The sequence below is a fragment of the Dendropsophus ebraccatus genome, chromosome 6 (genome assembly GCF_027789765.1).
Source record: "Dendropsophus ebraccatus isolate aDenEbr1 chromosome 6, aDenEbr1.pat, whole genome shotgun sequence".
NCBI lineage: Eukaryota > Metazoa > Chordata > Amphibia > Anura > Hylidae > Dendropsophus > Dendropsophus ebraccatus.
Genome location: NC_091459.1, coordinates 85,048,074 through 85,064,574, shown reverse-complemented (window position 1 = coordinate 85,064,574; position 16,501 = coordinate 85,048,074). Strand labels below are relative to the sequence as shown.

Below are 16,501 nucleotides of genomic sequence, written 5' to 3'. Positions count from 1 at the left end.
GCAGATCCATTACAACCAGTGCTTCAGGCCAGTGCCCAGGAATAGTCTGGCGCCAGGCACAGGAACCAGGCCGCGGTTCAAAAAAAGGAGCGAGGCACCAGAATCCCCGTGCCAGCGCTGGTCTGTTCATATAAAACACTTAAAACAATGTACCTGATCATACATTCAAGGCCCTATTACACCAAGGAATTATCGCCCATATTTGCACAATTATCGGCCATCACGGCCAATAATTGCTTGGTGTAATGGTTCCTGTTAAAATGCAATAATCAGCCGACATGCACAATGTTGGCTGACCCTTGTCTTTTTCAAATGTTGAAAAAAAAGTAGAATAATGGTCTGTTGGCCTTGCACCATGCTATAGGAGCGGTGGCAGCAGAGCGCTACATCTCCTATAGGCTCCCCCCCCCCTTACTTTTGGCACGTGTTAATACCGCCAGCAGCGAGGGGGGAATGAGGAACGAGCGAGCACTGATCTGTTAGGTTTGTGCTCGCTTGCTCCTCCAAATTGGCCTGTGTGATAGGGCCTTTAGTGCTTAAGTTATGTCCCAGAACCCTGTAGGTACAAAATGTTCTCTGATTAGAATATGATCAGTCAGCATAAAGGTAGCAGACATAGCCAGTACACTATGGATACCTAAATTCTTACTAGAGGTGGCCAAGTTCAGAAAAACTATTTTTTGATGAAGGCCTATAGCATAGAACTTCTCAATTCCACATATGTAATGCATTAAAGCCAATGCTCTAATTGCATGAGCTGTAATCCAGAATAAGCAAGTCCCTGAGGACCAGTTGAAATTTCGTGCAGAGGAATGGGAATCTTCAGCTTAGCGCCCATTCACATCATGTTTCTGCAGTACATTGAAGGTATACATTAGAGTACCTTCGAAAACATATTCTGTCCTGCACCATACACTTCTTCCTTCCCCAAATGCTCTGATAAAATAAAGCCACGTTTCACAGCAGATTTTGGGTGAGTGCATGCTCCTTTTGTCTACATTTTGAGATATCGCTGTGGTCTCTAACTAGTCTACACTCTCTAGCTGTGCAGCCCGACAGGGATTCCTTCTGTACTGTTGTCTCCAGTAAGCTTTTTGCGTTATTGCCATGTATGTATTGTTGCTGGGTACACTGGTGCCAGAATTTATTCCCTGGACAATGTATTCTGATGTATACTGTAGTGGGTCCATCCTCTTTAATAGACATTTAATACAGCCACAAAAAAAGATATACATTTGGGAAATGAGCAGAGCATAGTCATTAGTAGACTATGTTTAGTATATTAATAAGAATGGTCCTTTTTTAGGGTGTTTTGAAATATTTCCCAAATATTTCACATTAATGTTATGTGAATGAAACCTTACTAGGAAATTTATCCCTGCCAAAAAATTGTTCTGCTGTTTGCCTTTTGTTTCACAGTCCAAGCATCAGAATAAAAATTTCCCTAATGATCCCTATATAGAAACTACTGTGATACTGCAAGATTTACTGTATCCAGGGTTAAAATTCTAAAAAAAGGAAATCTGTGGTATGGAGATAAATGCAGAGAGATCCAGGACCCAGCTCTTGGCCATGGTTGTTGTATTTTCTTCTTAGATGTGCAGCAGCCTTTCTACTGTATAGTAAGTCATACTGGCAGATGACCACAAGACCATTGAGATCTGTTTTCAACCTTCAGCCATGGATTTGTGGCTAAGAAGTGCTCCAAAAATATTTGGGCTCTTACTCAGCAAACAGTTCAGCTTAAGTGTCACAAGGACTCCCTTTTAATTCATGCTTCACGAGTAGACATTCATACCAATTGCCTTTGAGACAAGGAACATATTTGTTAGATCAGGATGATGTTTAGGTCATATAGATGGATTTTAATATCATTTTGTTCTACGTACCTTACAAGAATCCTTGAGAAAAGAAAACAAGAGCCAGAAATCCTAATCTTCTTAGCAATATTACTATTTTTGCAGATTAAACTACTGGTAGAATCAAATATACACGTGTGTTCATTGGGTTTATGTGAACTCTTTGCTAAGCATACCTTAGATTTGTGCCTTAGATGGCTGAACATTAAAAGCAACAGCTAATTGCCTAATGGGAAACAGTCCGTATTGGTTTTTAAAAGTTCATTTGTGGAATGTCGTCGTGGCTGGGAAGACAGATGCTGCACAAGTAGCAAGGACCCAGCTAATAAAACAGTAAGTGGGAAATAGTGTAAAAGTTTATAGTGCACAGTATATGCTTTATGGTGAGCTCTTACATAACAAGCATGTGGTTTTACTGGCCATATAATTTACAAAGTGCTTAGCGCCAAGGTTTTAATGTTGTACAAAGCCAAGAATAACAGCCGTGGGAGTAAAAGGAGAACATCACTGTTTATTATACCGAAGGGTCAACTTCACTATTAAAAACGTCATAGGTGTCAATAATGTGTCCGGCCTACAACGAGGGGTCTAAGTGGAAGCAAAGGAGGGGTAGGAGTTTGCTCTTTTAATAGTACATATTAAATAATAAATAATAATGTAAAATGGCCTTTTCCTTTTAAATCACTATATGATATGTCTGATGACAGTAAAAGCCTCTGCCATCACAATTCTGGTTTGACCAATTACCTATATATTTTCAAATCAAAATGGTTTACAGTTAGACTATGTTCACACAACGTATATTTTCGTAAAACCATGGCTGTTTTTGCTGCCTATGACATCCCGGCCGGAGCAAATACACATAGTATATGCTCTGGACGGGAAATCTCGTGGTGCCCCAAACAACTGACATGTCAGTTTTCTGCGACCGCTATTCAGTGAATAGCAGGTGTAGAAAACCATGTAAGTGCACACTAAGGAGCGAGCAGCTCAGGCCGCATGCTTCATAGTGTGCTTTGGGGAGTTCTGATGTGGGCACGCACGGATGTGCCCACATCAGAACTCTGCGGCCATAAAGATCATCGGTCCGGTACTGCAGTACCAGCCGGATGATCTTTTCAGACACCGGCTGTTCCTTCATTACAAAGCCAATCATAACTATAGTGTATAATAAAAAGTAACCTGCAATTGTGCAAATTCAAATGCTCTATCGTTATAACTCGACACAGTTCATCACAAATATACATCATACATATATAACCCTTTCATATCTATTCTTCAGCCAAATGAACTATCCAGGGATTAATTCCAATTTTCAATAACTGATCTATTAAATCTTCATGTGGAACTGTATGAAAGGCTTTGCTAAAGTCCAGATAATATAAATGGATATATATATATATATATATATATATATCCATGGATATTGCATAAATATATGAAGATATTTTACTGTAAAGGAAACAAGCAAAAAGAAACCCTAAGTTTCATCATAACAGGTTTATGCCTTAGAAATCTACTACCTCCGAGAATAGTCAGAGGCCACGCCGACTTGGTGTGCAGGTTGCACACTGGCGAAAGGTCACAATTTTTTCCGTAAATGATCTGGTTTGCAATGATAATTGGTTTAATACAACATATTCAGTTTAAATTGAGGAGGAATTTCCTGGTTTAACCACTAAACTAGGACTTGGACCTTGCAGAAACTGTTGCCGACTAAAAATTCCAAAGCATGGTGCCAAAGTAGAAGGAGAGTCAGATAGTGTGAGGCCAGAGGTCAAGAGGTGCTCACTCAGAAATGATGAAGACACAGAAGGTCAGGGAAGGCAGCGTTCTTTGACAAACAGTCAGAAGGTCGGGACAGACAGCAACATGCAGGGAAGCAAATGAAATCACAATCTGGACAGTCAGAAGAGTAGAACATCTGTGCTTGTCACACAAAGCTTAAGAACCTGACTAGAACCTTGCTCAGGCAAGGAATGATGTAAAAATGGATTATTAAAGAGCCTGGGCTACCTGGACATTGGCTAAGTAGGGACAAATTTAGTGTATTTTAGTTTTTTAAAAGGCTGAAAGTCAGCACACATGCTAGAGACAACACAAGTGGTCCATGCTGGTGGAGAGCAGCTGACAGGTCGCTGTGCAGGGAGGATGGAAGAAGTATAGTTATCAGGAGGGGCTGCAGTGGTAGGTGAGCGTGGCACCATGGCTGTATTACTGCTTAAAGGAGGTGTCTGGACAGGGAGTGTTTTTTTTTATTTTTATTTGTGGCCCATGCTGCATTAAAAACAACAAAGTGGTATACTTATCTGACCTGCTCCCCATTGACAATGGCTCCTAAGCACTCAGTCTCTGACGCCGTCCTCCTCTACTAGTTCCAATGACATCCTAAGAGCACAGGAACTGCTTGCTCTGCAGCTCCTGCAAATTTACAGCAGAAAAATCATTTCTATGTCTGCACAAAATGTCACTAGTAAAACGAGTAAAGAAAGGGACAGCATTGGGGACTGGATGTAGGAGAACTGGCAGGGGACCGACCAAGTTAGGATACTGCTTTCTTATTTTCAATGCAGCCTCAACCACATGTTAAAAAACACCCAGCCCAGACAACCCCTTAAAATCAGTCCAGCGCTATGGGTTTTCTTCTACCTTTAGGTTATGTTCCCACTACGTAAGTTTCGTAGTAATCACGGCCATTGTTGACGATTTGCAACAACGGCCATGGTGACTACGGAAATTACATAGTGCTGCAGGCTAAGGGAAACACAGCCAGAGTGTATTGACATAGTATACACTCCAGCCGGGATCCCTAGCGGCACCGCAAAAAACGGACATGTTTTTGGCATTAAATAGCAGCCGCAGAGAACCTGTCAATGCATACAATGCATTTCATTGTGTGCAGCAGGGAATTCTGCAGGCGAACACTGATGCATTCAAATTTAGTGGAAGTGAAGATCATCCAGCCGCTACTGCAGTACCAGCCAGGATGATCTTCTCTGACACCGGCCGTTCCGTGACCCTGGCTGGGTCACGGAACGGTCAGTGTCTCAAGTTGTGAAAATATGGCCTTACAATGCTTACACATATTAACACTATGAACTGATGCATTGACACAGCAACATAATATACCCATTTATTTTCCATTTGCTCTTGTGTTTGTTCAAGGTTGTTCTTATTATATTATCCTTTACATGTATTTCCCAGTCTACTAAATTCTAGTCATAGACTCCAGTCTAGATTAGGGCTTCACATGGGAATCACTGCTATGTTTATTTAATCTATTTAGAGAGGAGATAAATGAATGCTTTTTGCAATTCATAAAAATATTAAAACAACATTATACATAATGATACTTCAAATAAAAATCCTGGATGTTTGATGACCAATCTACAATTCTACAAAAATCCTCCTCAAATCGTATTTCATAGTATTATAGTGCACATTTATATTTAGAAAGTATATAGGAAACAATATGTAGGAACTCATGTTTTTGAAAGCAGAAATTACGTGTAAAAGCTGAATTATTCATTTCCATATTTTGATCTACATTTTGTTTGCTCACCCAGATATTTTTCTATAGGTGAGTTTATGCATATATAAAGTTCTGCGTATGGTCATAGAGTCTGGTCATAGACTAAGCCTTGTGGTTGAGTTTTATTAATGAGGCGGTCAGGGCCTCTCAAGAGTAGTTCACAATCTATTTTCTCTGTATGCTACCCCAGTATAATTACCTACATTAGAATGACACAAAGCAAAATTTAGGAGGTGAAGACTGACAGGTCTTTACACAGGGTAAGGGATAGAAGGCATCCCTTTGGGGATCCCTAGACTATTCAAACTATACCTCTAAGGGTGGGTTCACACTGCATTTTTGCAATCAGTTTTCTATTCAAAACAGGATGAAAAACAGTTGCATTTGTTTGCATCTATTTGACTAATATTATTAAAAAAAGAATAAAAAATGGATCAAAACACACCTGTTTTTTTAGCATACGCAAAAATGGGGTCAACCAAATTTTTGTGGACGCTAAAAAAAAAGGATGTGTTTTGATTCATTTTTTGCTTTTTTTTCCATTCGTTTTTCATAAATAAATAAATGAATAAATGGAGAAAAAACGCTTGCAAATATGCTGTTTGAACTCAGCCTAACATATAAATGCTGATATAGATAGTAAGATAATTGGATGAAAGAACAGAAAGACAAGCAGATCATATAATTCTCAGACCCAAATCTGTAGTCTGCAGGTTCCCAGTGTGCTAGGTCAGTCAGTGGGCATTATTTATTGGATTTACCCAATAGATAAAGATTGGTGATACTTACCCTCCTCATCAGCTCGGGGAGCCACCACAATGGGACTTGATACTGAGGACATTAAGTTCTTAACCCGTTGTTTTAAAGTAACAATAATTATTTGCTATTGAAGGGCACCCATCCACACAATATTCAGTTTGTGAACATAGCCTTTCTGGGTTTTCAATTCACTCCTGGATTGAGTTGACAATTGCTGACCAAAATACTGAGCAAAAATACTGTGTAGAAATATAGTTTCTGGAAGAAAGTGGCCATGTATTTCTAAGTCTAGATAACCCCTTTAAGAGGAGCCCAGGAGCAAGCAGTAAGAATAACTCATGCTCACATCTTCTGTTATACTGGCTTATAAGAAATCTAGTTTAATTTACCAATAAAATAAAAATGATTCTTTTGGATGGGCAAATACATGATTCAGTTGTGAGGACTATATACAGATATCAGGTGCATGTCAATAAATCACCTACACTTCTTCCCCTGAATGTACAGTATATGGCTATGTTCACACTACGTAAAAGTACGACCGTTGTTGCCATCGGCGACAACGCCTGTACTTTATGTGGAGTGGAACATTGCCTTATCTGCTATGGGATCCCGGCCGGAGCGTGTACACTTTGTATACGCTCCGGCCGGGATCCCATGCGGACCCGCAAATAACTGGCATGTCAGTGAATTGCGGCCGCAGAAAGACCTGTCAGTTCACACAATGAAGTGAGCGGCTCTGGCCGCTTGCTTTATTGTGTGCTGTGTGAAGTTCTGATGCGGGCGCGTGCTGATGCGCCCGCATCAGAACACTGCAGCCGGAAGGATCATCCGGCCGGTAGTTAAGTACCGTCCGGGATGATCTGGGCAGAGACCGGCCGTTCCATGACCCGGCTGGGTCACGGAACGGCCAGTCTCTTTACGTAGTCAAAACATAGCCTATAAGTAATAAAAAACATATGCAGTGCAAATGATTATTATTAGATTATCAGGCTTGGAATAATAAATCTGAGTCTTTGTATGAGGTCTCCTGTTTTTTGTGTCCAGTAGTGCTTCTCATTCCCAGTCTGGCCCTGATAGATTTCTTACGTAAAAGAAAAGTTTTTGCTTCCATTACCAAGTCTTAAGATAGAAGGACAAAATAGATCCATGATGATTTGTTTTCCACTTTGTGATGCACAATGTAAAACACAGAGATCTGAGTTTACAAGCATGTTTCATTATATCCGTGTAACCATAATAACCAAGGATTATATTTGTGTGTTTTGTAATGCATGAAAATGAGCAAATGAGTGCTTCCACAGTATGTTTTTCTTTTAGGCTTTAGAAGTTGACAGTTTGTCTGCTGCTTTCATCTCCACACATCTAACTGCAGATTCCCTCTGTTTCTGTGGATTAAGAAACCACGATCCCCAAGGAAAAAATGTTCTTTAATGATTTGAAATTTTCAAATTACAAAGGGAAGGCAAGAGCCTGATAGTTTAATGGGTCATTTTCCACAATGTACTGTGTTATAGTTGGGGAAGTGACCAACTGTCCGTAGGATCTAGCTCTTGATGACAGACGGGGGGAAAAAAACTCCTTTTTTCCCCATGTTTTATTTGTAAGGGATTGCATCAAAGCATGAATAATAAGAAAAATAATGAGATGTCATAAAGAATCTGAATGTATATAATTCTGTACCATAGCCATCATTTATTGAAGTATTTTAGTCCTAAAATACAAAGTTGTATATATATAATTAAAATGCTAGTTATCTGGTATTACAGAGCATGCCATCTGAAATGATGGTGCTGTCTCCACAATGCGGCCCAACGTTTCACTTGGCAGCCTGTTGAAATTGTCAGTAAAACCAATAATAAGAAGACAAAAGTTGTGTACCAGCTGACTGGACCAGAAAACGTCCTTTACTTTTAAAAAGTAGATTAAAGAGAAGTTTCCTGGAGTTTGGCTTTATATTGGCACAGTATAAATGGAAGTATATCACTGGACAGAAATGGGTGGCATTTTCTACATTCCACACCCTGCAGTTGTATTTTCTAAGAACAATAATTTAGCTTGCCTTTGTACTTGGAAAATCAAGCACCACACAATAGAGTAAATTACCAGCTGTTACATAGGAAGTTCAAACTGGGCACATTTTGGGATCGCTAACTGATCTTTCTTCCAAAGAGAAAATGATACCAGTAAGTGTTACACGGCATGGCATCAACCACAAAACCTCCGCTAATGGCATGGTGATTGAGGCACAATAGAGAGAGTAGGAAAACACCTAGGCAGAATTGATCACCATAGCTGCTCAATCAGACAGGCCTATTTTATTTGTATTAAACTCTTCCATGTACTAAACACTTCCCACAGTTCTAATGAACTGAATTTGGGCTATATTCACTTTTTGCATGTTGGTGTACGTTTATAAGGTAAACCATGGAAGTCTGCTGTAAACATTGTACAATTGATGCCACAGGTGCAGAAAGAGACCCCATTGACTGCCTTTGTGGTTTCTGTCATCTTGGGGAATAGTGCTAAATCCTTCTGCCAAATCTATGTCAATTTGCAAAGGAGTATTCATCATATATAAAAACAGATCCTTACAGCAGCATACTTTAGTAGAACTTTGGGAAGTACACGTGTTACATCCAGAATTCAACACTTTTAAAAGACCTAGACCGGCAGCACATTTGTGTTTTATAACTTGGGTGGTCGACAAAATTTTCACAATGAATCTTAAGGAAAAACTATAAGGAGCCCTTGCTCATTTTGCGTGGACTGTACTCTTAATTTACCAACATGACCAGAAAGTGACCAACATGTACAGTGGGGAAAAAAAGTATTTAGTCAGACACCAATAGTGCAAGTTCCACCACTTAAAAAGATGAGAGGCGTCTGTAATTGACACCATATGTAGACCTCAACTATGGGAGACAAAATGAGAAAACAAATCCAGAAAATCACATTGTCTGATTTTGTAAGAAATTATTTGCAAATTATGGTGGAAAATAAGTATTTGGTCAGTAACAAAATTTCATCTCAATACTTTGTTATATATCCTTTGTTGGCAATGACAGAGGTCAAACGTTTTCTGTAAGTTTTCACAAGGTTGTCACACACTGTTGTTGGTATGTTGGCCCATTCCTCCATGCAGATCCCCTCTAGAGCAGTGATGTTTTGGAGCTGTCGCTTGGCAACGCGGACTTTCAACTCCCTCCAAAGGTTTTCTATAGGGTTGCGATCTGGAGACTGGCTAGGCCACTCCAGGACCTTGAAATGCTTCTTACAAAGCCACTCCTTCGTTGCCCTGGCGGTGTGCTTTGGATCATTGTCATGTTGAAAGACCCAGCCACGTTTCATCTTCAATGCCCTTGCTGATGGAAGGAGGTTTGCACTCAAAATCTCACGATACATGGCCCCATTCATTCTTTCATGTACCCGGATCAGTCGTCCTGGCCCCTTTGCAGAGAAACAGCCCCAAAGCATGATGTTTCCACCCCCATGCTTTACAGTAGATATGGTGTTTGATGGCTGCAACTCAGTATTCTTTTTCCTCCAAACACGTTGTGTTTCTACCAAACAGTTCCACTTTGGTTTCATCAGACCATAGGACATTCTCCCAATACTCTTCCTGATCATCCAAATGCTCTCTAGCAAACTTCAGACGGTCCCGGACATGTATTGGCTTAAAGAGAACCTATCGCCTAAAAATCACTGTCCCTATTATTAAAGGTCCTCTCTCCCTAAGTCTATTCCTGAAGATACAGACTGCCTTTGCAGTCTGTATCTTATTCTTTACCTAATCCTCTTTTTCGGTGTAGTAATGCTGGGGTGCCGCCATCTTGATGACGTCACGCTGGAACGCGTTCCAGCGTGACGTCATCAAGATGGCGGCGGCCGGCATTACTGCACCAGAACAAAGGAGTAGGTAAAGTATAAGATACAGACTGCACATGCAGTCTGTATCTTTATGAAGCTAGAATAGAGGAGACAGGGTGGGCACCACCAAACAAAAATAACAAGTAAAGCACTGGGTGCTGCTTAACGACCCTAGACAAGTGACAGCATGTATGAAGAGAAGAACAGTAGGAAACTAGGGTAACCAAGTCAGGCGCACACCAAAAATAAAGTAAAGGAAAAATTTTGTTTATTGGTACCAGCTACAAAAAAACATGTTAAAAACATTTAAAATCCCCAAAAGGGGAAAACACACTGCAGGACCTGTAAATAAAGGTGCAACTGCACTGCTACAGTGTTCCGGGCCACAAGGGCCTCCCAAGCATGGGACTCAAGGAAGGGAAAAATGACAATGCAATCATAAGCAATAATCAAAAAAATCTTATCACATAAGTCAAAAACAGGTCATACCCTACAAACGTCTCACGTCCCCATGTAGCAGACAAAAGAAATACCCCACGCGTATCGCCGCTAGGTAGCGGCTTCGTCAGGAGTCAATACAGAATAACAATGAGCCGGTATATATATAAAGATATATAGGTATATATACCGGCTCATTGTTATTCTGTATTGACTCCTGACGAAGCCGCTACCTAGCGGCGATACGCGTGGGGTATTTCTTTTGTCTGCTACATGGGGACGTGAGACGTTTGTAGGGTATGACCTGTTTTTGACTTATGTGATAAGATTTTTTTGATTATTGCTTATGATTGCATTGTCATTTTTCCCTTCCTTGAGTCCCATGCTTGGGAGGCCCTTGTGGCCCAGAACACTGTAGCAGTGCAGTTGCACCTTTATTTACAGGTCCTGCAGTGTGTTTTCCCCTTTTTGGGGATTTTAAATGTTTTTAACATGTTTTTTTGTAGCTGGTACCAATAAAGTTAATTTTTCCTTTACTTTATTTTTGGTGTGCGCCTGACTTGGTTACCCTAGTTTCTTTCTGTCCTTCTCTTCATACATGCTGTATCTTTATGAAGTCTATTTATGAAGATGCAGACTGCATTTGCAGTCTGTATCTTATACTTTACCTAATCCCCTTGTTCCGATGCAGCAAGGGCGGTGCCGCCATCTTGATGACGTCACTTTGCGTTCCACCGCTGGAACGCAAGTGACGTATTCAACATGGCGGCGGCCGGCCTTGCTGTACCGAACAAGAGGATTAGGTAAAGTATAAGATACAGACTGCAAAGGCAGTCTGTATCTTCATTTTGTCTATTTATGAAGATACAGACTGTCTTCGCAGTCTGTATCTTATACTTTACCCAATCCTCTTGTCCACTGCCGGGCGCCACCATCTTAATTTAGTCACTTGCGTTCCAGCGGTGGAACGCAAAGTGACGTCATCAATATGGCGGCGCACCCGGCATTCCTGCAGCTCTGCATGAGCCGGCGCGAGACAGGAAAGTAAAGTGTGTATATTTGAAAAACGCAGCTATAAAAAATAATTAAGACTATTTACAAATATTAATAAAACTTCATTTTACAGCTAATTAGCAAAAAAATTTTTTTTAATTTCGGCCATGATTGGTTCTCTTTAAGCAGTGGGACACGTCTGGTACTGCAGGATCTGAGTCCCTGGCGGCGTAGTGTGTTACTGATGGAAGGCTTTGTTACATTGGTCCCAGCTCTCTGCAGTTCATTCACTAGGTCCCCCCGCATGGTTCTGGGATTTTTGCTCATCGTTCTTGTGATCATTTTGACCCCACGGGGTGATATTTTGCGTGGAGCCCCAGATCGAGGGAGATTATCAGTGGTCTTGTATGTCTTCCATTTTCTAATTATTGCTCCCACAATTGATTTCTTCACTCCAAGCTGGTTGCCTATTGCAGATTCAGTCTTCGCAGCCTGGTGTAGGGCTACAATTTCATTTCTGGTGTCCTTTGACAGCTCTTTGGTCTTCACCATAGTGGAGTTTGGAGTCTGACTGTTTGAGGGTGTGCACAGGTGTCTTTTTATACTGATAACAAGTTTAAACAGGTGCCATTACTACAGGTAATGAGTGGAGGAAAGAGGAGACTCTTAAAGAAGAAGTTACAGAGAGTTTGTAGGTGACCAAATACTTATTTTCCACCATAATTTGCAAATAAATTCTTACAAAATCAGACAATGTGATTTTGGGGATTTGTTTTCTCATTTTGTCTCTCATAGTTGAGGTCTACCTATGATGTAAATTACAGACGCCTCTCATCTTTTTAAGTGGGAGAACTTGCACTATTAGTGACTGACTAAATACTTTTTTTCCCCACTGTATCTCATAATATGACTCATCCCCTTGGTGAAGACAATTGCAATTTGGATTGGGAAGCACAAGTTAGGCTGGCTCCACACTACATTTTTGCAATCAAACGGATGTGTGCATCCGTTTTGATCTGTTTTTCCATTGACTTTTATTATAAATAAAAAAACAGATCAAAACGCATCCATTTTTTTTAACGTACACAAAAGTAAGGTAAGCTACGTTTTTGATTTTACAGATGCGTCGTGATCCGTTTTTTTATAAAGCAAGTCAATGGAAAAACGAATCAAAACAGATGCACACAACTGCATCAGTTTTTTCCAGTTTTTGCAAAAACGTAGTGTGGACCCAGCCTTAAAAACTAATGACAGTTATCACTAAAATCTGGAGCACGTTAGTGAGAATTAAAGAATTAAAGAAAATAAACAACCTATTGTTCTATGTGTTTGTAAGTGATGCTTTAGGAAGCACTGTGGGAAATGTCTAGGTTACCCTAACAGATTTTTTTTTAGTAATTCAGAATTTTTGAACGGATCTTGTATGTTATTGAATCAATAAGGGTCCAGCTTTAAACTGCATCAGTCCTTGAACATTTTAAATAAAAGCACAAAACTAAAACAAAACATGTTGCATGACTACTTTACCTTTCTGGTCGAAAGCATCCCCAATGTAAATAAGCAGTATTCTCCATTATGGTTTTGGATCTTGCTTTTCTCAATCATCCAGTCTGCCAAGCCATTTCCTGACCTAAGCTGCCTTCATTGAACAAAATGCAATGTTTTATTATGTTGTATGCTTCAAACCTGTGATAATTCTGCATTCTATACCACAATCAAGAATGTTATTCTTTGTGTGATTGGCCTACTGCCTCCCCTTGTACTTCAAATTGATCCAAAATGAAAATTATAGGTTGGTGGCTTTTGAATGCTCACATGATGACTCAAAACACTTACAGTGGCCTTAGATATGCAGTGAATGCCATCAGAAGCAATGGTTCACTAGGATACAATGAGGACACAGAAATAAGAATAAATAAGGGCACTTTTTTATAGTAATATGGATGCAGGGGCCTGGCCTGGGTATACATTTAATAATATAAATATATATATATATATATATATATATCAGGACAAAACACTTACTCTTCTACTGTTTTTGACGTTTCTGAATCTTTTGGTTTCTCGGCCTTTTCACAAGTGCAAGAAAATGATGATATGTTGTTTCCTAAACAAAACAGAGTATGAATTAGTTCACAGTTGCTTCATGGCCTGTAGTATTGAGCCTCATGTACATTACTATGTGTATCATGATTATTATTTACTGCTATCATTATCAAAATACAGCTGTATTTTTACCTATAAAAAACATTGTGTGAACATTGTGGTTTAGTTCATTATAGTTTATGGCCATTCTGTGTGTGTTGTGATATGGTAGAAAAAGTATGAAGTGAGAAAGTAGCCAAAGCCTCTATTAAAAATTAGCAAATTTTCAATGTTTTAAGGGACCAGTTCATTTCTGAAATGGCTCGGAGAGGCCACTATAAATCACAGCAGGGTTCAGGAACTTTGTTTACGCTGTAAGTGGTTAACAGGAATGAATACAAAATGGAGGTAATTTTTTTTTTTTAAGTAATTGTTTTTTATTGTAATCTGTATTTTTTTGTAACAGCAGTTATTGACAAAAAAAAGTCTGTACAGTAGCACTGGTTGGGAGGGGTGTATCTGTGGGGCACAGGGAAACTTCTCTTAACCCCGTGGGGGGGCCACAGTTGATACTTACTGCTGATTTGGGGGGCTCTGCTTCTGAGCCCACCTGATCACCCAAACAGCACAATCACCTGCTCACAGCATCTTTAGGCAGTGGATCTACAACCTATTATTAGGTTAATGTTAGGCTGAGTGTAACAAATGACAATAGGTTACTTTTCTGATTATAAATTGCCTTTAGGAATGAAGAAAAAAAAAGATAAAAATATATATTTAACAAAAAGAAAAGTAAGGCTCGGAAGGCACAGAAGACTCAGAAACTAAATGTATCCCATTTTCAATATTTCCATGTAAAACCTTCTTTTATCACAGCCTCCGTTCTTCTCTGGAGACTTGCTACCAGACTTTCAAAGAAATCCATTAGGATATTGTGCTTCTTGCAAACATTTCTTGTAAACACCTCTGTTCATACCTTGATTTTCAACACATCAGGGGCATATATGGTGGTCCTATTTCCTGACATGTCAGTGGACCATTTACCTAGCATATACCAAAAGAGTGTCCTTTGGACCTTCCTTGGCCTCTATGAGTGTCTTCTTTTTCATTGAAAAGGAAACTATATTGCGCTATACTTTCCTATGCAAAGGGACACAGTAATAGTAATAATTAGGTCTGTCTTAGGCATACAGTATGTATCAGTTCTAACATAACAATGTAATTTTTCTTGTTCAAAGGTATTCTCTTTAGACTGTCATCCATCGCTTTGATTTCTCTATGTGCATTAAAAATACAAAGGATACAAAATAAACATACTATATAAAAGCAATGTTCTCCAATCATTAAAAGCAAGTGTAGAGCCTATGTGAGATGAAACCACAATGAAACAAATTAGTAGCATAATTTCAGAATGTTAGGAAATAAATGCATTTAAGATTAGACCACCGAGTTTGGCTCTCCAGCTGCAGAAACCACAAGTCTCAGCCACGTTATAGATCATCTTTATGTTCTTAAGAAATATTCTTCTTCTTTTTTAGCTTTTATTTGTAATCACTGCAATGTGAACTTTAAATAAACTACATCTCCCATGATTCTCAGCCTGAGCCTGAAGTCCAGCAGCAGTGTTACTATTGAAGACCGGGCATCCCTGATTTAACCCTAATCACATTGATCCATCACAGCAAGCTTTGCCTGAGGGTGGCGGTAGTTAAGAGTCAGCTTGTGAATGGCAGTCGCTGTCATTAATTGATCAATGGGTTTCCTGTTTCCAGAGCAGCTTCAAAAGCAAAAGGAATTCAATATGTGTGCTACTGACTACCCGATGATTTTGCAAAAGATTGTTTAACGCACAGTAGGATTTATTTAATTGTGAGAAGCTTTTAATGTTTTATCTTTTATAAGGAAAACATAGTGTGTATCCTGTGTATCTATTGCGTCTATTAAATACACATTTGACATAAACACAAATCAGCCATAACATTAATACCACTGACAGGTAAAATGAATGACACTGATCATCTTATTACAATGAAACCTGACAAGGTGATGTGTTGGAAGCAAGAAAAATAGTCAAGAATAAGCCTCTACTTGGTTGTGCACTCCACCTACCCCACCCAGGTGGTGTAATTACTTGTTCCGGTAGAAGACAGATCTTGCATGCCTAGAGCATAGGTGTATTTCATGCCATGGAGAGGCCATAGTACAGTGTAGCACTTCCCCCATATGAGGCCACCGTAACGTGGTGGGGTAGTTTACACCATTTTCAAATGGTGACTAAGAGCCTCATTATTTTTGTGGAAGTTTTTTTGGCAGTTGGGGGTGGCTGCTTTTAACTATTTTCATGTCTGTAGTGGGTCTGTATCTTGCCATTGCGGTAAGCTGTTATATTTTTTTGTGTTTTTGTGTGTTTGCAACTTCAGCCATAGCAACGTGCTCCTGCCTAGTGTAAATGGTGTTCTAGGAGAGCTGACCAAATTTGTATTTTTTTTTTCCCTGTCTTCAAGAATAAGGATATGTGACAGTGACAAGGAACAAATTATGTTATCTTAGAGATCTCAAAAAAGAAAGGTCATGTAAGATGTAAGGTATGCAGGGGTTAGTACTAGGGATAAGCAAATTTACAGTACTAGCAAAGCAAAGCGCTTCAGTAGGCTTGGCCATTAACTTATCAGCCAGCTGCCTTTCCCAGGACTGGATAAAGCTATTCCAGGCACCCATAGCAGAGCTGCATGGAGTTCAAAGTCAGCAGCCTTAACAACCAACAGCTGAGCCTAATGAATCGCTTCTCTAGTACTGTAAATTAAGTCATCCCTAGTTAGTACCACTTAAGAGTGACCTAAGGAAGAACAACTAATGCCATGACACCGAAGCTTATTAATGAACATGGCAAGCAAAGGCTAGTTTGTCTGGCCCATCCCTAGAAAAAGCTAGACTATGAATCATACAGTCCACTAGGCTAGGCAAA

General features: G+C 39.7%; 1 protein-coding gene across 1 annotated transcript in view; it reads right to left on the bottom strand.

Annotated features, from left to right (window-relative positions):
* Positions 1-16,501, bottom strand: part of LOC138795231 (uncharacterized) — a 168,117-nt gene that overhangs the window by 96,786 nt on the left and 54,830 nt on the right. Inside the window, exons 4-5 of the mRNA XM_069974224.1 lie at positions 13,477-13,558; positions 12,979-13,090 (exon numbers count right to left, since the gene is read on the bottom strand). Coding sequence (XP_069830325.1) covers positions 12,979-13,090; positions 13,477-13,558 — 194 coding nt within the window. The remainder of the gene's footprint in view (positions 1-12,978; positions 13,091-13,476; positions 13,559-16,501) is intronic.